Source organism: Delphinapterus leucas, chromosome 17 (genome assembly GCF_059928025.1).
Source record: "Delphinapterus leucas isolate spDelLeu-1000000601 "Yukka" chromosome 17, BTC_Dleu_Yukka2, whole genome shotgun sequence".
Lineage (NCBI taxonomy): Eukaryota > Metazoa > Chordata > Mammalia > Artiodactyla > Monodontidae > Delphinapterus > Delphinapterus leucas.
The window spans coordinates 78605132-78627494 of record NC_143145.1 but is presented as its reverse complement, the minus strand read 5'-3'; the positions used below and the strand labels follow the sequence as shown (position 1 = coordinate 78627494).

At 41.6% G+C, this 22363-nt stretch overlaps 2 protein-coding genes across 7 annotated transcripts in view; one reads left to right on the top strand and one right to left on the bottom strand.

The window, feature by feature from the left end:
* Window positions 1–4248, bottom strand: part of CA8 (carbonic anhydrase 8 (inactive)) — a 266760-nt gene extending 262512 nt beyond the window's left edge. Inside the window, exons 1-2 of the mRNA XM_089899127.1 lie at window positions 3859–4248; window positions 2796–2885 (exon numbers count right to left, since the gene is read on the bottom strand). The gene's annotated coding sequence lies outside the window, so the exon portion shown is untranslated. The remainder of the gene's footprint in view (window positions 1–2795; window positions 2886–3858) is intronic.
* The window catches only part of RAB2A (RAB2A, member RAS oncogene family), a 76142-nt gene continuing 57485 nt past the window's right edge, over window positions 3707–22363 (top strand). For 2 of the 6 annotated variants that reach the window (XR_016388558.1, XR_016388557.1), the window contains exon 1: window positions 3707–4556. Coding sequence is in view for 4 of the 6 variants with exons in the window: in XM_089899124.1 (XP_089755250.1) it covers window positions 3720–4556; window positions 12923–12937 (852 nt within the window). In the remaining 2 variants the exon portion in view is untranslated. Of the gene's footprint in view, window positions 4557–12922; window positions 12987–22363 lie in introns of all 6 variants that reach the window. The other 4 variants (XM_089899124.1, XM_089899126.1, XM_089899125.1 and 1 more) reach the window with 4 other exon arrangements.

The window sequence follows — 22363 nt, the reverse complement described above, 5'->3', positions numbered from 1 at the left end:
AAAAGAATGCAATGGAAGAGAGAAACCAGTCATTTCTGGCTTTGACAAGTGGTCAGAAATCAGTCATGAGTAGAAAAGTAAGAAAGGGAATACTAAGTGTGTTACCCAACAAGAACATAAATGGCAGATGAGGTGGATAAGGTGAACAAAGTACAGTGGAGAGGGCTGCTGAAACATCTGGAATGACTAGTAAAGCAATAACTGAAAGATAAGGCCCTTTAAGGCTCAGCTTAGATGGCTCTCCTTCCGCTTCTGCTGGGGAGCAGCTACATATACAGGTTATCATTAGCAGAGAGGTTTGACTGCACAGAGACCATAGTAAATCAATTGCTTGCAGACATAGCAAAACCCTATTAGTGAGTGGCAAGTGACAATTAAGCTGATTGTTACAGAGTAGAGTGGACACAAGCAACACACTTCGGGTGTCACTGTCTCCCATCACCCCAGATGGGACCATCTAGTTGCAGGAAAAGAAGCTCAGGGCTCCCACTGATTCTGCATTATGGTGAGTTGTATAATTATTTCATTATGTATTACAATGACTACCCATGACTTAACATGAGAGAGACTCTAATCTCCTTTAATGGGGCGTCTTTGTTGGGCTCATTTAACTCCTACAGTTCTTAGTGACAGGTTGGAGGTGGAACACAGGGAGAGGGTGAAGGAAAGGGGGAAATGACTTCAGTGTTTACTTAGTGTCTCCTGAGAGCTTGACACTTTGCTAGACACTTGTGTCATCTCATGAGGAATCTAAGGCTTAGAGAGTTTAGTAATTTATCCAAGATCACTCATCTGACAGGGGGTAAATTCAGGAGTTGAACGGAGTTCTTTCTTCCTCCAGAACTGGTACTGAGCTTATGAGTATATGCAGGAAAATTAATTCTGTCATGGTGTTTAGAAATGGCTTAAAGCAAGCATTTCACAGTGATTCTTAATTATTTCTGGGTCATGGACTCGTGCGAGGATCTCTCCCATAAAATTACATATATGCAAATCCATACAACATTGTGCATATCATTTCTGGAGGATCACAGGGCTCCCAGAGTGCATTCGAGAGCTGGCTAAGGAAACCATGGGAACCAAAGTAAGAACCTATGCATTACAGTATTCCAAGCCACTGTTCTCCCATCCCATTCCCCCACTACCTCTCTTCCCACAGTCTGAGAGTGATCAAAACCTGAGAAAATTTAAACACATGAAAAGTTTGGTTGGGAAGAGTAAATTCAAAAGTCTAATATAATACTCTACTTTAAAATGTCATGGAAAACTTGAATAAGGAGACCTTGGAGAATATAGCCTTAAACAATCCTTAAATTTCACAGTTATGACCTTCAGACCACATATGATGTAAGACTGAGAGATGAGGTTATCAGAATTCGTCCCCAAGGGAATGAAATAGCTGAAAATCGAACAGAATGGAAAATCCCACGAAGTATCCTATAATTTAAGGGAAGAGAGTTTTATTTCTGTCATTTTTGCCTAAGGAGTTTTTCTTGAAAAAATGTCTTTGGATTTTGGGGGCTACGTAAAGTGTTTAAAATGAAGTTTGTGTGGGTTTTATTTACACCTTGTTTCAAAGAGAATTTAAGACAGCATATAGTCTTAGAGAAAATATAACAAAATATTATGAATTACACATAGAAAAAAATAAACGTTGAGACATAAAATAGAGACAGGAAAGGAGCTGACTTTAAAACAGGAATTTGTATAGTGATTAGGCCTTAACTCCTTCGAGGTAATTTTTAGAAATTATGCAGCACTAAGGGTTTCACACATTAAGTATATGTTTTTCATAATTTACAAAATATCTTCACATATATTATCTCATTTGATCCTAAATTGACTTTGAGAGGCAGTTATTCTCTACATTTTCCAGACAAGGAAACCGAGGCTTAGCAAGGGACTTGAAAAGCTAGTCCTTGCTCTTTTCAAAGCCACTGATTGTTATAATTCCTGCGCACCAATAACTAACACCTCTCAGTTCTGTGCAAGAACCATATACACTTGACTCCTGTGGCCCTGACATTTTCATGAGAGAAAGATTACCACCTACTTTACAGGTGCTTTAGATCTGGAGGTGGATAGACATAAAATTAAAGGACTTCAGACTTGGAATAGACCTTTCAGGTAACACTTAACTCCGTTGCTTTATCAATGAGTGTGTCAAAGCTCTAGGAGGCCAAAAGATTTGCAACAATCATCCAACCAGTTTGTGGTAAGACCAAGATCAAAAGCAGGTTTCCTAAGTTCTCTTTACACTGCATTGCCTCTAAAGCTCTATACGTATCCTTTTCTATAATTTTTTACATTCAGTTCTGACCTTTCTCTTCCCAGTTTCCGTGTCCACTGGGTAAAGTGCCGCATGCATCCTGACATGGCAACAAGCCCGTGCATGACCTGGCACCAGTGACTTCTCCCACAGTTCTCCTCTAACAGTATGGGAATGCTTCTGATCGTAAGGATGCTAGGCTTTCGTGGAACATCCCCACAGAGTTGTCCTGTTCGGGCTATGTGTAAAGGGCATACCGCTGAGAGTAGTAAGAAATTGAGTTTCTCCTGGAAGGAGGGAACTTTCTACATGTCTACCACCAGGAAAGACTTGAGTGAAGGCACTCAGATGGGAGGGACAAAATGGCCTTTGGAACATGGCAGGCCTAAGAAGGGACTTCTCCACCCCCAAACTAAAGATGGGTGAACTAGATTATGCAATTCCTGGTAATTTTTCACATCAAATTTTTGTGTGCTGTCTCTGAAAATCCCCTCCAAACAGTAAAAACAAACAAACAAACACAAACCTGTGAGTTGACGTTTGGAAAGGCCATTCAAACCATGTAGCAATGAAGTACTGCCAGCCCAGCATGAAGGTTTCGGTAGAATGACAGATCCTAAAAGGGAGAGGAAAATATTAGGCAACAGGAACCAGAGCCACTAAACCCCAGTCACTTCTGCCCTAGCAATGGCTCTCCTTCCACTGCCAACATTAGAGGCTATGGGTTAGCAAATAAGCTTCCTTATGCAACTTCATATTCCCTGAACAGATCCAGGACCTTTGCACATTGTTTCTTGCGCCTAAACTTCAGTTCCCTTCCCCCACCTTCTGTCCTCTTGACAAACTCTTCCTTCATATTTCTGGGTCAGACATCATCTTCTCTAGATAACCTATCCTGACACTTTTAACTCTGTCTTGCATCTCCTCTTCCAAAATCTGTGTGCTCCTTTAGAACAGTGTCTGCCTTTAGTTCCAGGGCCTAGCAGTGCATGAAATATAGTATGTACTTAAAGTGTTAGTTGAATAAACAAAAAAGTTAATTTTTTTCCTTTAAGTGCATTTTTCAATAGGTTATTCATGAACACTGCAAAATTTCAAACTGCCCTTGAAAAATTCAGTGAAAAGTAGATCTTCCCTCCAATCCCATCCCTTCCTTCCCCTGGTCCCAGGTGTGTCCTTTCAGATTGACTACGTACTATGGGTCTTTAAGTATATTCCTGTCATTTTTCTACACAATGGTAAAATAAAAAAGTTATTTATATAACAATAAAATATAGCTTATAAACATACAAATGTAATTTATCACTTACTATATATAAGATAGTTGTATATATAATATATATAACATAAATGTATATCTATACACTGAGTCCTGTGCCTTGTTTTTGCGTAACGTTAAGTCAGGCTTTTTTTTTTAAGACCGCATAGTATTCCACCGCAGGTGCATATCATGGTTTACCGCATATTCCCTAACTTAGGGTTTCGAATTTACAAACACTTCCATTTTCCCTGTCAAAGCCCCGTCCCGCACCACAGATACAGCCTCGCCCTCCAACCCCGCCCCGAGAGGCTCCATCATTTTCGAACACCTTGTCACGAGCCCAGGGCAGGCCCTGCGCCGAACGCGACCTCCGCCTTCCCACCACGTGTCCCGCGTCCCCACCGCAGGGCGGAAGGACGCGGCTCCGCTCGCGTCGCGGCGACGGAGCCGCAAGGCCCCTCCCCTGCCACAGCGTCTCCCGGCCGCCGGCGCCCGCCGCTCAAAGGTGCCGGCAAGACCAGCGCCCGGCCCCGCCTGGCTCTGGGCCGACGGGGCAGACGGCAGCGGCCGACGCGGCACCACGGAGGTCTCCGGCGAGGCGAGGCGGGGCGGGGCTCTGGCTGGGCGGGGCTCCGGCCGGCGTGGCGCTGCCGGCGTGCGGGGCTCCTCCCCTTTCCCCCGGCGGCGGCGCCGGCGGCCGCAGAACTTCCGGGTCGGCGCGGAGGCGGGGCGGAGGCGCCGCAGCGGCTGTTATTGTTCAGCTGGGCTCCGCTGGGCGCTGTCTCCCTTGGCTCAGAGGGTGTCAATTTGTCCCGCTTCCTCTCGACTCCTCACTCCCGGAGGCTGACGACGACGGCGGCGGCTGCGGCGGGCGGGGCCTGGCGTTTCGAGGCTGAGCGGCGCCGGGGTGAGGGGCGCGGAGAAGGAGGAGCAGAAGCAGGAGGAGGAGCCGCGTGCCCTGGCACCGAGCGGCCGCGGCCATGGCGTACGCCTATCTTTTCAAGTACATTATCATCGGCGACACAGGTGAGCCCCGGAGCGCGGCGGGCGGGGGTCGGCGGCCTCCGGGCCGGGGCTGGGGGGCAAACGGCGTCTGGCCGCGGCGCGGGAGCTGCCGCCGCCGGGCGCCTCCCCCCCGGCCGCGCCGCTCCATTTCCGCAGTGCTGGAGCTGGTGACGTGGGCACTGCGAGCGGCCGCGGCCTTGCCTGGCCGGCCCGGCCCGCCGCCCCGGCCCCGGCCCTGCAGCTGGGGGCCGCGGCCGCCGTTTCGACGCGCGATCTGGGGAGTGTATGAGAGGAGGGCCGGCCCAGCCCGGGGCCGTCAGAGCCTGGCTCTGAGGATCGCACGCCCTGCCCCGGGCCCCTCGCCTTGGGCCTCTTCGCCGCCCCCGAGAGAGGAAAGCGGGGCCGAGGAGAGCAGACGGTGATGGGAGGAGGACCTTGGGCTTCCTGACCCACGCGCACCTGCCGAGGCCCGGGCAGAGCGCTTGCTGGCGTGGGACAGCCAGCTGAGGACAGACAGAAGCCTCTAAAAAATAATAATAGTAGTAACATAGGTATGTAGTTTTATCACTCAACTCCCAAGTCAGAGTAAGTCACATCCCGTTACTTGACGCCTGGGGAATCCCTTTCGAGGTCATTAAAGCATGAAGGAGTTCTGTCGACTTCTGCCACGTGTAAACTTGAGGTTCTTTGATAGTAATGCAAGGCGTTCAGCGCTCTTGGTGTGCGCTGGCGTGTGTGTGTGTTGGGGACACTTTGGTTTTTTCGATACATCAAATCCAGGCTCACAACTGCCAGTTATCAGGTGACCTGATGTCCATTCGAAGCAGAAAGAAATACAGTTATTTGCACTGAAGATAACATTCCATTGTATTTCGCAGATAAAGTAGTCAAACTCGTTGAAAATATTTTTAATATCTGCGATTTCTTGGCATTACTTTGAATCTGATAATAAAACTAAGACTTGTTCAGGTGTTATAACTATTAATATACCGGAGTCTGATTGCAGTGATGACTCTTGCACAACTTTGGACCCTTTGCACAACTTTGGAAATGTAAGCAGCAGCTTGTGGTTGCACTAGTGATATGGCAGATTGAACAAGTAGCACAAGAAGCATGTTGATTGCTGCCTAAAAGAAAAACTTTCTGCTGTAAACAGTCTTTCAGCAAGGCTTTTTGGTGTGCATGTGGAAACGGGATAGTTTTCTGCGTAAAATCCTGGATAAAGCAATGTTTTGCACATGTTCATAGCGTGCCTATATGCTTTTTTAAATGCTGTGGCATACTTGAAGGAAGTGAGGTTCTAAAGCCTACTGGCAAATTTTGATTGAGGCTGTAACACTGAGATTGGAAGAGGGAGTTCACGTTAACAGCTATATGAGTGGGTTTGAGAAGTAGAGAGGAGTGATGATGGACGTGAAGCAGTAGTGACGCTTCAGATTAGCCTTCACAGGTTGCCTTCGTTCAGCTGACTTACCAAGCATCTGCTGTGGGTAAAGTATTGTACTGGGAGTAGGGGGGCTACAAACATTCACAAGGCGGTGCTCCCTTCTTTTGGAATTTGCCCTCATGCAAAAACAGTCCCCTGGCGGTTCAAAGGGACGACATTCTTTCTTGCCATTGCTACCGTTACCACCTAGTTCCAGCACTGAGCAGTTGACCCTGGACTGTCCACAGCATTTACTTTCACCCCACTCCAGCTCAGGTGGTATAGTTGACTGTCAGACTAACCTTCCCCAAACACAGCTGTTCGGAGGCTGTTCCTCTGTTCACGTTCTTTAGTTTGACCTTCAGGAAACTCCATATTTTAGCCCGTGTTTAACTTCTCTAGCCTTCTTTCCCATTATTCGCGAGTCTCCACTTTCCTCCTGCCATTGAGGCCCTGTGCTTTTTCCTGGCCTCTGCTACCCTCTCTGCTTGGAGTGCCTCTCTGTCGAAATTCTGTCATTCCTCAAAGTTTCACTTGAGTCTTTTGTAATCTTTCAGAGTCAATGTTTATTAAGTTCTTTTGATGTGTCAGGCCTTCCTGGTATCCTGGCTGGAAGTGACCACCACTCCTTATCTGGATGTATCCCACTTTGTATCGTTCTTCTGATATTAATTCCTGACTGTTCTGTAGACATTTATAATTGATTATATACCTCTTGAGGGCAGAAAAGGTGTTTTGTATGGTTTTGTATTCCAGGAAGAGCCTGTAGAAGATGGACAGTAGGCTCCATACATTTAATTAAATTGATGAAAGAACAGCCAAACAGGCCATAATGTTCCTACTAATATATATTAATAACTTGACAGAAGAATTTTTTAGTCCAATTCTGACACTTTCTTACTACTATCATTAACTTTGGCCAAAATCCTTTACTATGTTTTCTTAATTCAAAGTATATCCGTAGTTGTAAGGTCCACTTAATGTGGCCCTCCCCACACGCAAAAAAATGATCAGTAATCAGTAGTGGGAAATCCATCCTGATTTTTAAAAAAGTCATAGTGTGAAAAATATACATTTTAGAAAGAAGGAAATCACTGTTTTTCCTGATTCTCCCTTTCCCTAGCCTTCCCTTATAATAATGAAGCAATCATTATTAGCCTTCTCTTCTCTCAGTAGAGAGCTAAAATGAGGACAAATGTGGAAGTACCGCACACATTTTCCTTTCCAGAGTTCCCTCTTTCACAGAAGAGACTTTTAAAATGTTTTACATGATCATGATACTGTTGAAATGTTCATTTTCTTACTGCATGGCCAAATGTAGTTAAAATATAGCTTTACAATTTTTCATTGGTAATGTCTTGTTCCTGAAAAATTGTTTAGGAAAATGTGTCATTTAAACCTAGATATAAAGTGGAAATTAGATTTTAACAAGCCTGGACTAATATTATAAGCAGATAATTATAAAGTATAGAGGGAGAGAAAAATTGTAGTAAACCTATAATTGTTGCTTCTAAAATTCTGGCGTCTGCCTTCCATTTTAATCTCATCACTAACCCTCCCTCCCCTTTCCTGCCTTTCAGCTAGGCACAGAAAAGCACAAACCTGGTTGTGTTCTGTCTGAAATACCCTTTCTTACTGTGCTCCACTCCCCAAAGCCCCACTCCCAGTTAAAGTGAAAAGACAGGTTAGGTCAGAACTTTTTCACCTGAGCAACTCCTATTCGTTCATTCTTTTAAGATGATAACAAACCCCACCCGTCCCTGTCGCCTGGTGCCGGTCACCTCCACTCTTCCTCCTTCTCTGCCCACCTCCACCGTTTGGTTTGGTTGGCTTGTTTTTGTTTTTGCTTAAACTCTTTCAGGGACAAGTGCTATATAAGTAAATAAACAAGACCAGCCTGGTCACACATTATCATATCATCTGAATGCATTTTCTAATTTGAGATATAATTGACATATAGCATTGTATTAGTTTCAGGAGCACAGCCTAATGATTTGATAAACGTATGTATTGTGAAATGATTACCACAATAAGTTTAGTTAACATCCATCACCACACATAGTTCGAAAGGTTTTTTTTCTTCTGATGAGACCTTTAAGATATACTCTCTTAACTTTCAGCTCTTCAATACACTGTTGTTAACTATACTCATCATGCCATACATTACATCCACAGGCGTTGTTTATCTTATACCTAGAAGTTTGTACCTTTTGACCACCTTTACTACGTACATCTTAATTTTTTTGTTTGTTTGGAAAGTTTTTGGCTTTGTCTTAAAAGTAAGGGTAGGCATTCTGTATCAGAAATGTTTAATAGATGAGTGGATGGGCGCTTGGGGGAGGTGCTGCAGGGCTTTACCTGGGAGGTGATATTTGAGCTGAAATTAGAATGCATAAGGATTTGCCAGGTGAGCAAAGGGGAAATGTCTAGTAGGTAATTGGAAGTATATGTTTGCAGCTCAATCAATGATGGTTTTAAAAGAGAGAGTGATATTGGGAAGTTAAAAATAGAGCCATACTGTGGGCCATTTTAGAAAACTTTGAGTGTGAAAGAGAAGGAAAGAGTGAGTTTAGAGTTGGCTGCAGGATCAAGTTGGCTGATGTGTGTGTGTGTGTATTAGGATAGGGGAGACTTGAGGTTGAAAGCTTGAAAATACTAGAGAGAGGGCAGGAGCAAAATCCCAGAGAACTTGGGGAAGGAATGGTATTTGATTCTCCAAAGCTTTAGGGCTGTAACAGAAAGAAGACCTCTTCCTGTGGGAGACTCAAACTTGAGTTTCTTTAGATTCTTGTGAGTCACCTAGGGTGTTGGTTTCATTCTTTTTTTTGAAGGATTCAGTGGCCCAACCCCCAGCGATTTTGATTCACTAGACCTGAGGTGCAGCTTCTTGTTACAAAATCTGAGGCCAGAAACGCTCGCTAATCATTTTATATAATTATATGAGCAAGTTTGTTAGATTATTTTGGAAAACAAGCAGTAGGAAAACAAACTGGGAAATTGGGAGGTAGAAAAATACCACTGAAGTTTTTTTTAATTATGAAATATATCATGCATATAAAAACATATGCATGTTATATGTTTACACGCTTTAAAGAGTAGTATTGAATCAAACACCCATTCCAGAGAAATACAGAGCCTTATCGTATACCTCTCCGACAGGCTTTCACTAGCCTGAATTCTGTATTATTCCTTCCCTAGCTTTTCTTCACAGTTGTATCATTTACACATCCCTAAACTATATTGTTTAGTTTTGCCTGTTTTTAGATGTGTTTAGTTGTTTTATTAAATGAGAGAGCTAAAATGTGCCTGAAACATACATTTTAACATCATCTAGAATTTCCTTGAAGTTTTTGCTTTATGCATGTTGTTTGTAGTCTTTCAGGATTTTTGACTGCCCTTTCTCTTTCTCCTTCTCTCCTAGCCCGTTTATGTCCTGCTTGCTTCCCCTAATATTTATATTGCTCTTGAGACTTTATAGTGAAGCGCGGAGGCTGTGGCCCTATTGTTCTCATTCCTTTTTCCCCTTCTCTCCTGGTGAACCTGCGTCCTCATCTCCAGTCGTGGCCCTCGCTCTTCTAGCTAGTGCTCTCGTCCTTTATGCCCGCGCTCCATTCCTGCGCCAACCTGAAATTAATTTTCTCCTTTATCTCCCCCACTGCTCCCCCTCCCCCATGTCATCTCGACAGCTCTCCTCCTCTTGTGGTAGCCAGTAATTTTGCTGTTTCACTTGAGCAGATCCTGATTTTGCCAGCTTAGCTGTTTTTCCCTCTCACTCTGGCCCAGCTGTGCTTGCTCCATTTTGTTATTCTCTGCTCATCCTCAATCTGGGAGGCTGTGTCCTTTGCCGCAAGAGATGCAACCACATACCGCCCTTGTCCCTCTTTCTGACTTTTTGTTTTCTGTGAAACTTCCCCATTTGATTTCATCAGCCTCGTTTATTTGCTGGTTTGAAAATACTCCACATTCTAGCTGTTATTCTTCACTTGTAAGTAAAGGACACCTGGCAAAAAGATGCTAGATTCCCTCTGCTATATACACCCGTAGACACCCCCTTTCATTCCTGTGGTGTTTCTCAACTCAAACGACTTGGGTCTCGTCCTTGGAGATGCTGTTTTAGTAGATCTGCAGTGAGTCCTGGACATCTGTTTTTTAAAAGCATTGTTTGTAGTGGTATTGTGACATTCCTCTCCTTGTCAGTTATGAGCCTTTTTGCCTGTTTTTCTAAAATTGATTCTTTTCTAAAACTAAGATTTTCTGCTTTCTGGGATTCTGTTGAAGTAATCCCTAAGGCATATCCAGGGTGAATTTATATGGAATTCTCCATTACGTTAGTTCTTGGCACTCTGTCTACCTAGTAGATTCTTATGAGGGATTCTCCACACTTTTTATAGTTCATACACAATATCAAAAGCTTTTTATCTTTTAATCCTTCAACTGGTATGTGTGAGGTTACCATTTCATAGATGAAGAAACTGAGCTATGTCCTTTGGGGCAAACTGTTTCTTCCCTCTCCCCACCTCTTCTGCTTTTCATAGCTATGATGTAACTCTAAGTTTCTCCAGTTCTGTCTTGAAAATGCTGCCATTTTTCAGGGGTAGCTGACAGTTACTTGTGTTTCTGGTCAAATCTGAGGGAGAAAATGAATATTGATGGATGATGCTGAGTGAAGTTCTTGAAGGCAAGACTGTGCCTGGCACAGAGTTAGTGCCTCAGAAAACGATGCATGTGTGCTAGGTAGCCTCTGCTGGTTAGGCTACATGCATTGGCCACTTTATTTGTCCTTGTTTCAGAAAGGATTTAAGGGCACTTACATAAAAATTTTTTGCAGTTTTTTTTAATGCAAGTTAGAGAGCGTATTAGTTTCATGTTGCTAACGTAACAAACCACAATATTCTTAGCAGCTCAAACAATGCAAATTTATTATCTTAGAGTTCTGAAGCTCTACATAAGTTCATGTACATATCAGTAGTCTGATGTGTGTTGCAGTGGGCTAACATCAAGGTTTTGGCAGGGCTGGGTACCCTTCTGGAGGGTCCTTGCTCATTCAGGGTGTTGGTAGGGATAGAGTTCCATGCTGAGATGTCCATTTTCTTGCTGGCTGTCATCTCTTCCCGGCTTCCAGCATCTACCCACATCGTCACATGATTTGGCCCATGACCCCCTTCCTTCATCTTCAAAGCGAGCAACAGTGGATCAAGTCCTTTTATGTCACATCTTTTTTTTTTGGCTGTGTTGGGTCATTGTTGCTGCGCGCAGGCTTCCTGTAGTTGTTGCGAGCCTGGGATACTCTTCATTGCAGTGTGCGGGTTTCTCATTGCGGTGGCTTCTCTTGTTGTGGAGCACGGGCTCTAGGCGCACGGGCTTCAGTATTTGTGACACGAGGGCTCAGTAGTTGTGGCGGGGCTTGAACCCGTGTCCCCTGCGTTGGCAGGCGGATTCTTAACCACCGCACCACCAGGGAAGTCCTATGTCACATCTTTCTGACTCTTCTTGAGTCATCCCATATCTGATTGAAGCTGGGAAAGGTTTTCTGCTTTTAAAGACTCATATACTTAGATTGGGTTTACCTGGATAATCCAGGATAATCTCCCATCTCGAGATCTGTAATCTTAATCTGCAAGCTCCCTCTTGTCATGTAGGGTAGCATATTCACAGATTCCGGGGATTAGGGTGTGTATGTCTTTGGGGGTGGGGGTGGGGCATTTTTCTGCCTACCACGGCAGGCTGAGGAGAAGCAGTGGGTAGAAACAGTAAATACCCGTGTTGTGTATACCTTTTTGAAGTGGGCACTGTACTTAGTACTAAGCTGTGCAGAGAACCCTGTTTTCATTTACCTTAATTATAGTATCCATTTTTAAAAGTACGTGCATTCATATACTTATTCCTTAATTGAGTCTTGAAAGGCATTTTCTTCTGATTCTTCTTAAAAAGAATACAGTGTAAAGTAGTGAAAAATGTAAATATACAAGTAATATATTTATACACGTAGGGCCTTTTCTAGTGGTATAACTCATTGAATCTGAACAGTAATATCCGTGAGGAAGGCTCCATTTTACAGGTGAGGAAAGGGAGACTTATTGTCCTATCACACAGCCATTAAGTGGCCAAGCTGGAATTTGAACCCAGGTCTTTCTGACTCCAGAGTCCATGCTCTCTCTCCCGTATCATATGCATTTCTTGATTCCCACAAATTCCATGTCACGGCTTTTGTGTTGGCTCACCAACTGCTTGGTCTGTTGAGTTGACGTGAGAGTACACAGTCCCTCAATTCCCTTTACTAAAACAGAAGCCACCTCCACTCTTCAAAACAGGGCAGAACTATTCTATGTAAAAAAAGAATAAAGTCTGTTCTCTGCTCCTCACAAGCTCTGTGAGCTTGGGCAACCTCTTCAGTCTCTGAGTCGTGGGGTCCTCATCTATAAAACGGAATGAATAAATGAGATAATATGTGTAACACTGACTCAAGAAATGGTTAATATTTCATTCTCATTTTTTATTCTGCTTCTTTGAATGTTTCAGTAATTTCCCCATATACATTTGAAAAACGAACCCAAACTTGACCAGTGCTGTATAGTGTTTGACTAATGCTGTTCATAACAGAAGTAATTTCTTTCGCCCTGCATGTGTCCTAATGTGGTGATTTTTTTCTTTTTTCTTTTTTCCACTTCCCTGCTTAGCTTGCTCATTTATGGCCAGCTGATACTTTAAAGAGTCTGCCATCCTTGACTCGAATTGTTGCTTTCCTAGCCTACGTTGTTGTTTTTTTGTACTTAACCATATTTGTTTGCCACTAGATGTTTTATGGAAGGTTCCTTACTTTATCAACTTTTTTTTTAACAAGATTCAAAATTGTTTAGCAAGATTCATTTTATTAAGCATCTATTTTTATCGGCTTTGCTTAATGTAGTCTATATGCCCATCCAAGTCCACTAATGATGTAGAAGGACTGATTCTGTTCTAGGAAGGACCCATTTGATTAAGAAGAACAAAAGCCTCCTCCAGCTAGCTGAAGAAGAGAGGTTTTGGTAAGAATTTGAAGAGTGCTGAGGAATCCAAGAAAAACTGTGATCAAGTCTTGGGGAACTGGACACTCTGAAATCTCTGTTTTCCTCTCATGGCTTCTCTTTTGAGCCTTAAGATAATTAGGAATGTGTTTTTTGTTTTAAACATATTTTTTCTTTTTCTCTCTTCTTTTAAAAAAACTATTTTTTCATTATTAGTTTCTGACTTCATTTCACTTAAGTAATATAGACTGTGTATATTGATTCTTCAGTATTTGGGACTAATTTTGTAGCCAGGTACTTGGTCACTGTTTGTATATGTCGCATGTGCGCTGGAAAAGTATATTCTTGGGTGTGTGGTGGGTTCAGGGCTCCATACGTGTCCATCAGAGCAGTCCTGCTAGTTGTGTGTGTCACACCTTCTGTATTCCTCATAGTCTTTTGAATTTGGGGGCGAGATGTAAATATCTCCTATTACGATGGTTGGGTGAGTTTGGGGGATTTTTTGTTTGTTTTGTAGTTTTGTCAAATTGATTCCACCCCCTCCACCCCCAGTGAACTTGAGGGCTAATTTGTAAGGTGTGTATGGGCATTATATCTCACTGAAAAGTTAATTATTCCTTTGTTATTTAAGTTCCCCTATAATTTTACATGTTGTGTATTTGGTAGTATACTTTTTAGTATTCAAGTATTTGATATTAATTTTAAATATTAACTTTTTGTTCATATTTGCCTAGTGTATACTTATTTTATCCTCTCTCCTTTTTCTTTTGGAATGAGGTATTTTGTTTGTTTTGTTTTGTTTAGGAAACATTACAGATACAGTTGAAGCCCATTGTATGCGCTTCACCTCTTTGTCCCTAGAGGTAACCAGTCTCCTGAATTTGGTGTTTATTATTCCTATGAAAGTTTCCAAATGATTACTACATATGTATATATGTATGTACCTATAAACAATGCACAGTATTTTTTGTATTTTTTTCAACTTCATATTAATGGAATTTTACTGTACTTGCTCTGAAACTGTTTTGTTCAAAATTATTTTCAGGGCTTTATCTATATTAATATATTTTGCTCTATTTTGTTGGTATTTATTGCTTGATCAGTTTAGTTTTCTTTATATTCCGTTGCATTCTAAAAGATAGCACTGCATGGGTTATTCTCATGCCTGCTCCTAGAGCACATGTGCTGAGTTCTGGAGATACACCTTCAAGTGGAACTGTGAGTGGAATGGGTGCCCCTCTTCAGCTCTACCAGCTAATCTGAATCACTCTCCAGAGTAGTTATCAGTCAACTCTAATTTTTGTTTCAGCCCTACTATGTCACTTTTTAAAAAAAAATTTTTTAATTTTTTTTTTTTTTTTTTTTTTTGGCTGCGTGGGTCTTCTTTGCTGCGCACGAGCTTTTCTCTGGTTGTGGCGAGCGGAGACTACTCTTTGTCCTGGTGGCCTCTTGTGGAGCATGGGCTCTAGGTGCGCGGGCTTCAATAGTTGTGGCACACGGGCTCAGTAGTTGTGGCTCACAGGCTGTAGAGCGCAGGCTCAGTAGTTGTGGCGCACAGGCTTAGTTGCTCCGTGGCATGTGGGATCTTCCCGGACCAGGGCTTGAACCTGTGTCCCCTGCATTGGCAGGTGGATTCTTAACCACTGTGCCACCAGGGAAGCCCTATGTCACTTTTTTTAAACCTGTTTTTTATATAGCCCAGTGATATATTTTTAAAAAATTCAATCTGAGAGGCTGTCTTTTACTAGGAGAATTTAATCATTGGGGAATTTTAATTTTTATCTACTATTAGGCACCAGCCTGGTTCAGCCATTCGCAGGGATCAGGGCATAGGTCACAGGCATGCCCCTTTGCCATGGGCTTTTGGGAGAGGCAGCACTTGTCCCACACAGGAAGCAGTATGGTGGTCAGATTTCCCAAGCATGTATAGTGTCACCTGCTCCTTATAGGGCAATGTGAAAAGAGGATACCTGCCAATAACTCTCATTTGTGCAGGTGAACAATTAATTTAAATTCCTGAGTTTTCTCTTTGTAAAATGTGTACAGTACCGGCTAGTGCACTCTATAGGGTTGTTCACCAGTGCTCTAGCACTGGTTTTTGGTTTTTTTCCCCTAACTTTGTAGCTGTCTTTGAAACTCCAGTGTCAGTGATTTGTTTCCCTTCGTTTATTTACAGTTGATAAATCAGTGTAAGTGGTGCCTTTATGCTTGCTCTGTGGCCTCCAGCATTATTAACATTGATGGATGGCTCCCCCTTTAGCATTTGTCCACCTTTAGCAATAACTACTATGCATCTAGAAGGCAAACAATATATTATTCTAAGTCCTTTCTGGGTATTTTATCTTAGACAGCACTCTTGAAAATTGTCTAAGAGCCTGGTATTTGTAATTAGAATATTACAGCTCCTCTGCTTACTTGTCCCTTGGTAAAGTTCAGACGTCTTCAACTTCAGTTTTCTCATCTAGAAAAAGTTAGTAGTAATGTCTGGCTTAGCTACTTCACAGGATTTTTTTGTGAGTTTGAAATAAACATTGTGCACAGATGCCTTTAAGCTGCAAAGTGCTTCATTAATAGCAATATTTTAGAGATAATTTTTTCTAATTTGTTGAGTATCCTAAAATTTAGTTAGTTGGGGAGGTCTTGCCTATAGAAAAAGCTGTTCACCATGCTGACCTCAAACTGTAGTTACTTGAGTTGAAGGAAGCAAGAGCACATGTTAACCTGCAAAATGGCAGTTCTTTGATCCTGAAATTCTTTCTGGACTGCATAAAAGAAAACGTCTTTTCCAAGCTCAGATGTCCTCATGAGCCACTTGAGATTGAGAAGAATATCAGGTAGGAGGTGTTCTTTTTCAGTGGTCTTCAGGAAGGAGGTGATAAGGCTGATAGTGGGCTCCTACACTCACTCTTGGTACCTTGATGTACCTCTTGAATGCTTTCTCTCAATTTTGAACCCTTTTGGAAATAGGCAGTTCTGTAGATCTACAGAAGTCTTCAGTATAAATGAATCTGTTGATCAAAGGTTGTCTTCTTATCTCTTTGGACGAAGTATTGTTGTTTCAGTTTAAACCATTTCAAAGGGCAAAGTAAAAGTACATGTGTCCAAAATCACTTACGCTCAAAGCTTTACTTGATACAAAGATTAATAAATAGGGAAATTAGTTACAAGTTAAAGCAGTAGTAGTTGTGTGCCTGGTGAGTTGATTCACCAGTCCTTTAAGGAAGGTATTTGTTACACTTTTTCAGGATAACCTTTGGTATAGGGTGAAGAAATTCTTCTGGTTTTGCAGCTAAAAAGTAGATTTTTAATTGGTTGAATGACTGTATCCATAAAGGACTTCCCCATGTAGGCAAGCTGGAGGGAGCATGCTGCTATATTCAGTCCTGGATTTTTATATTTTGTATTGGCAAGAACTTGGATAAAGTCCACTTTGGTTGAAAGAGCTGATGTGTGGATTACACCAGACAGAATCCAAAATAACCTTGACAGCCAGAATGATTGGCTAAATTTAGCAAAATGGAACTTAATAAAAATGAAGTGAAAGCCCTATATTTACGTTTAAAACAACCATACAAATACAAGATGATGGTCACCTGGTTAAATAGCAGGATATGTCTAAAACCTAAAAAGTTTTACATGACTAGATTCAGTATGATTCAGATGAGTAATAAAGCCAACGAAGGAATAAACGTGGCTCTAGGTTAGTAGAAGTGTGATATACAAACAAGGTAGGTAATGGTTGTACTCTGTCAGGACTCAACTGCAATTCGCTTATGGAAACTTATTTCAGAGGGATATCTGCACGTTGGAGTCTGTGCTCAGAGACCAGTCAGGGTCTCTGTCAACCATGACATTTTAGGAATGGTTGAAATAACCGAAACATTTTAACAACAACAAAAAAAAAGGCAAAGGAGAATATAGTAATGACCTTCAAATACTTAGGTGACTGTCATATAAAAAAGGACTTAAACTTACCCTTTGTGGCTTTTCGTGGACAGAACCAGGACCAGGAAGAGAAGACTGCCTGTGAAATGGAAAGAGTGTGTTAAGTGGTGAGTTGGTCTGTTACCGAGGCTGTGCAAGCAGAGGTTTGACTGACACATTAGGGCTTGGAAGATAATATATATGCAAACAGTAGGGGATTGGATTCGAATTTTTTTTTCTTTTTAAAGAAATGTAAGATACTATGTGAGCATTTCCTGTGCTGGAGTTAGAAAAACGAACAAGACTGCCCCACCCTAGAGGGGAGACCAATTTGCCACAGAGATTACAAGATGGTGTAATAGAGATGTGTATGTACAGAGAGTACTAAAGGAGCATGGAGAAGGTTCATTCTGACTGGAGTGAGTGGCTCATGACAGATTCGGATTTTCAGTAAACATTTATTGAGCACCTACTATATGCTGAATACTGTTCTATGGCTTTCGTATGTTTCTCACAGTAATCCTAGATAGCTCTTGGCCACATTTTACAAATGATAGATCAGATGTGACTTGATCAGGCATGGTCTCATTTGTTTGAGAAATTTTCCACCTAATAATCCCGTAGAATCAGTTTGTACTTTTGCCCCTATTTTTGTATTTGTTATGTGTGGAGAACAGAGAATTGAGCTGAGCTCCTCAGTCTTTTATTTTGCCAAGAAGGGCAGATGACTTTATACCAGGAACGTGATCCAGAGTGTGGTCGTGTAGAGTTTTTGTCAGGGTTTCTGGGGGGTGAAGACTGAAGGAATCTAGGGACCATGTACCGTGAAGAGCGTTGTGTGGTGCAGTTTCAAGAGTCGGTTTTGTGTCCTCTGGACGCTTCACAGAAGAAGCCTTATTCCCCATCTCTAAATGGGATAAATTTCAACCCTTCATGCAGGTTTCTGACAAAGGTTATTGAGGCCTTTCCTCCATTTAACCTTATTTTCTTTCTCGGTCTTTTTTTCCCCTGTCCTCTCTGGCTTAGAGTTTCCTTTCTTGGAGAATTTACCTGAGAAATGGAAAAATTGTATTGGATGTGAGCGTGAATATGTGAATTTTGAGCCTTAGCCATGAGTATGTTTTGTTAAAAGAACTGCTGATTACTTATTCTTTAGTGGCTTTTAGGAGTTAAAAAAAGAAATCAAAATCTTCTATTTCACAACACATTATTTTACTTGCAGGCTTCTAATTTTCTTAGCAGACCAATATTTAATGTAACTATTTCTGGTCACACTAGAAGTTTTGCTAGTTATTTAAATGCCACATGGCTATGGAGGTCACTGGATGAGGCCAGTAAAAGTATTGCTTATATAGTGTTTGATGCTAAAATAGATTCTTTGAAAAACATTTTTTTATTATGGTAAAAATGATGAATGCTTGTGGTAAAAAATGAAAATTTAAATACTCCACCACTTTACATAGTATAGTAATGGTTTGTGTATCCTTCTAGAAATTTTCTGTACATCTTTAAGCCTGCGTGTGTGTGTCCCAATCCCACCAATATGATTATACAAATTGTGCTGTTCTATACCTTTATTTTTTTCACTTCAGGGTAAATCTTGGGTGTCTTAACATATCATCACGTGTAAATCTGTCTCATTCTTTTAAAAAAACCTGCATAGCTGAACCATTATTAACTCAGTCAGTTCCTGATTCTGTTAGTCCTGGTCTGTGGTAGCAAATAGCAGAAACCTACTGTGGTTAACTTCAGCAGAGGAAGATTTTATTGTAAAGATTGGGTGCTCCATGGAGCTAATAGGAAGGCAATATAATCAAGCTTGAAAATGACGAAACCAAGGAAGGCAAAGGCGCAGCCAAACCCCTGCTGAAGCAGATGCTGATGCGTTGCCAGTCGTCTGTCACCTCCTCTGCAGCCACCGTGAATTCTCGCTTGTTGGTCCCTGATATTGAAGTATTCCTTCAGGATTCCAAGTTCTGAACAGGAACATCTGATTGGCTCAGCCTAGGTCACATGTGACCACAATGGAAGGTCACAAATCACCTTCCATTAAAAGTAAGAATTTAGAAAGAATATTTAATTCTGAGCTCGGTATGTATTTCATGTACTTAAATTTAACAGGCTAGTCTCAGCGTTATCTTTGTCGACTGATACCAAGTCTATGTTTGGGGCTTTAGCAGCTTGATTTAGTTACTGTTATCACATACTTCTTATTAGTTTAATCTGGCAGCTGCTTGAAATAGATCTTTCTGCTTACGGCCTCTAATTCTGATACCCATTTATATCGTAACATACTACTTAGAGATCATGTACAATAAACTTACTGTACAGTAATTATTTTGTACATTTACATCCAGACACCTTCCTTCCCACAGCATCATGAAAAAGTATCATCTTCAAACTACTTCATTGAAATCTATTTCTGAGATGCTGTAGTTCTTATTTGGAATCTTTACCTATGAAAGGATTAGGAAAATGGTCAGATTGAAGTATGTTAGTATACCTGATATATTCACTGGAACATTGTTGTTTGGGATAAAGTCAACATCGAGGAAGCTGTATATTCATTTTTTTAAAAACCTCCTTCCTTCATTAAATTTCTGCTCTGTCAGAGTCATTTAGCTTATGGAACATTTCCCTTCTTCCTCTTAGTATTGCTGCTAATAACCTGGTAAGTGAGATATCTTCTTTTTAGTTAGGAGAGGTGTTGGTTGCAAGTAGTAATATGTATCTGAGAACAAACTCAGGAGGTTGGACAGTATAGTGGAAAAATACGGCTTGGAATTAAAAAACCTGATTCTGACTTTCAGTTCTGCCTCTTACTGTGTTAACTTGAGGCATGTCACTTAAGCCTCAGTTTCTTCATCTTCAAAATGAGGTTATCAGGAATTCCCTGGTGGTCCAGTGGTTAGGACTCAGCTCTTTCACTGCCGCGGCCTGGGTTCAATTCCCTGGTCAGGGAACTAGGATCCTGCAAGCCGCATGGCAAAAAAAAAAAATTTTAAAAAAAAGGTTATCATTCCTGCTTTACTGATGCCATAGGCTTACTGTTATGGTCAGATAAGATTGTGTGTGAAGAGGGAGCTTATTTTCACCTTCAGAATGTCAAAAGTCAGGCATATATTTTACATAAGACAAGAGTATGTTAGCATAAACTCAATTGTAGGACTCCATAGCTGCAGTAAAAACTACTTGTGTATAGCGAAGCATGTCCTTTGGGTATTTGGCAGGCATCAGGTAGTCTAGCTGTTCTAAGCTGAGGAATTGCCAAAGACACTAAGTGGAAACCAGGATAACCCTGTTTTGAACTTAACCTGTACCGAGGTGAAACATACTTCACTGTTTTCTGTTATACCAAGCATGTAATGGCGTCACACTAGTTGTGTAGCTGGAAAACTAAAGAGGATGAGACACTGAAACCAGCATTTTAATTGGTTATATCTAGGCCAGTGGTTCTCAAACTTTAGGGCACATGAGAATCACCTGGAGAGCTTGGTAAAACACTGATTTCAGGACTCCAGCCCAAAGTTTCTGACTCACTAAGTTTGGGGCGGGGCTGATGATTTGCATTCTAACAAGTTTCCAGAGATTGCTGATGTTGCTGTTCTGGGGACCACACTTTTGAGAATCAGCGCTTTAGGGAAACCATGTAATTCATCGTCCAGGCTGATCCCTAGTGTTTCAGGGCACCAGGAATAACTAAGCCTGTCCCTGGCAAACCAGGATACAGGGTCATCCTTATTTTACCTATTTGAAAGATCTTTTTGCAAAGAGGTTTATGTAATAGAATTGTCACCTAGTAGATGACTCATGGTATGCAAGGTATATTTATTTATTTATATGTTAAATTGCCAACTGATGATTCAGTCATATTTTTCCCTTGATCCCTGTTCTTGTAAATGTTCATTAAATGAGAATAGAAGTATTCTAGATTCTTTGGCTGATTCGTCTTGCCGTGTTTACTAACGTAAATATTGTGGATGGGTTCTTTCATTGGATATGTGATTGGATGAGATGCTGGAGAATAATTTCCAAGTTTGTTTTTTACAAGCTGCAATAACATATTACATTGCAACCCAGGGTTCAGATATGTGTGTAAGTGCATATATATATATCTAAAACAATCGTTTCCAAACAGCACTCATCCTAACTTTATTTAGTACATACAGTCTAATATTTGCTGGTTTGTTCTAGTTCATTTTTTTACTGCTAGTTGTAATCCAGTAAATTGATTTCATGACCTAACTGGTTACAGCCTACTGTTTAGAAAACACTGCACAGAAAACCTCTTTGGTTCCAGCATACTGAGACATTCTGAGAGGTAGTTTATACTTCAGTTTTCTTCGTTCTGATTCTTCTCACTCTAAGCCATTTTCCACCATTAAAACAAACTAGTTCAGGAAGGTCCCAAGAGTGGGAGGAAAAAAGGAAAGAGATGCTATTTTTAACCACATTCTGCTATCTTCCTTGCTATTAAATTTAATATTCTGTCATTTATTCTCTGTAAATTAGCAAATGCTCCATTTTATTTTTCAATTTTTTGAAAATGTAAATTGCACCTAGCTTTGTTTTTGTGAAAATATTGCACAAACTAGGTCTTTCCTAAGGATATCTAAACTTGGCTTGTGTTAAAAAAAAATCCTTGACTTAACCAAGTTGAATTTGTTTTATTTTAATGAAGCATGTATTTTAACCATATTAGTTCTGTCAGTCAGAGTCCAACTAGGAGACAGAAACCACACAGGAATTCGAACAGGGAATGTCTGGTGTAAGGAACCACTGACTCTAATGTGGGATTAGAGTAATGGGGAGTTGGCTAAGAGAACTCTAAGAATACAGCAACCGCAGGTAGAGGGCACAGCCACTACCCCTAAGACTGAGGCGGAGCAAGGAAAGAAGGAACAAACAAATCTGGCATCCAGACGTCTTTGGAGGCTCGCAGCTGAGGCCCATCTGGTGGCCGAGAATTGCACTTGAGGGGCCATGATGGGTTGGGAAGCTGTGGGAAGCCTTCTGTGGGGCGGGGCTGCGCCTGGGAGCCCCTGAGAAGCAGCCTGAAGGGGCGCTGGGGGCCAGTGGCCACAGAGAGCTGGAGTGCTACTTTCTGCCGGTGGCACTTCTGTCATGCCAGCTGTCAAGGGAGAGACGTCCTCGTGTCTCCAGCAGGCCAGAGAGGGTCTAGAGCAGGAGGCACTTGACTGATACCTGGCGCAGCAGTGCACTTGCTAGACCTGATGTTTCCAAAGGGCAAGTACACTTAAATTAGGGGCAGATATACTATTAGGGACGCAGTTCTAAATTTCATGCAGTCACGTTTTCATTCTCTAGCATCGTTTTTGTACCTGGAAAAGCCACTATGGGGAATAAAATTTTTTTGAGAAATTGACTTTTTAAAATGTAGACTAAGTTTGTCACTAAGTAGAAAAGGCGAGTATGTCATTTTGTGACCTTTTCAGCGAGCATGCGATACACAT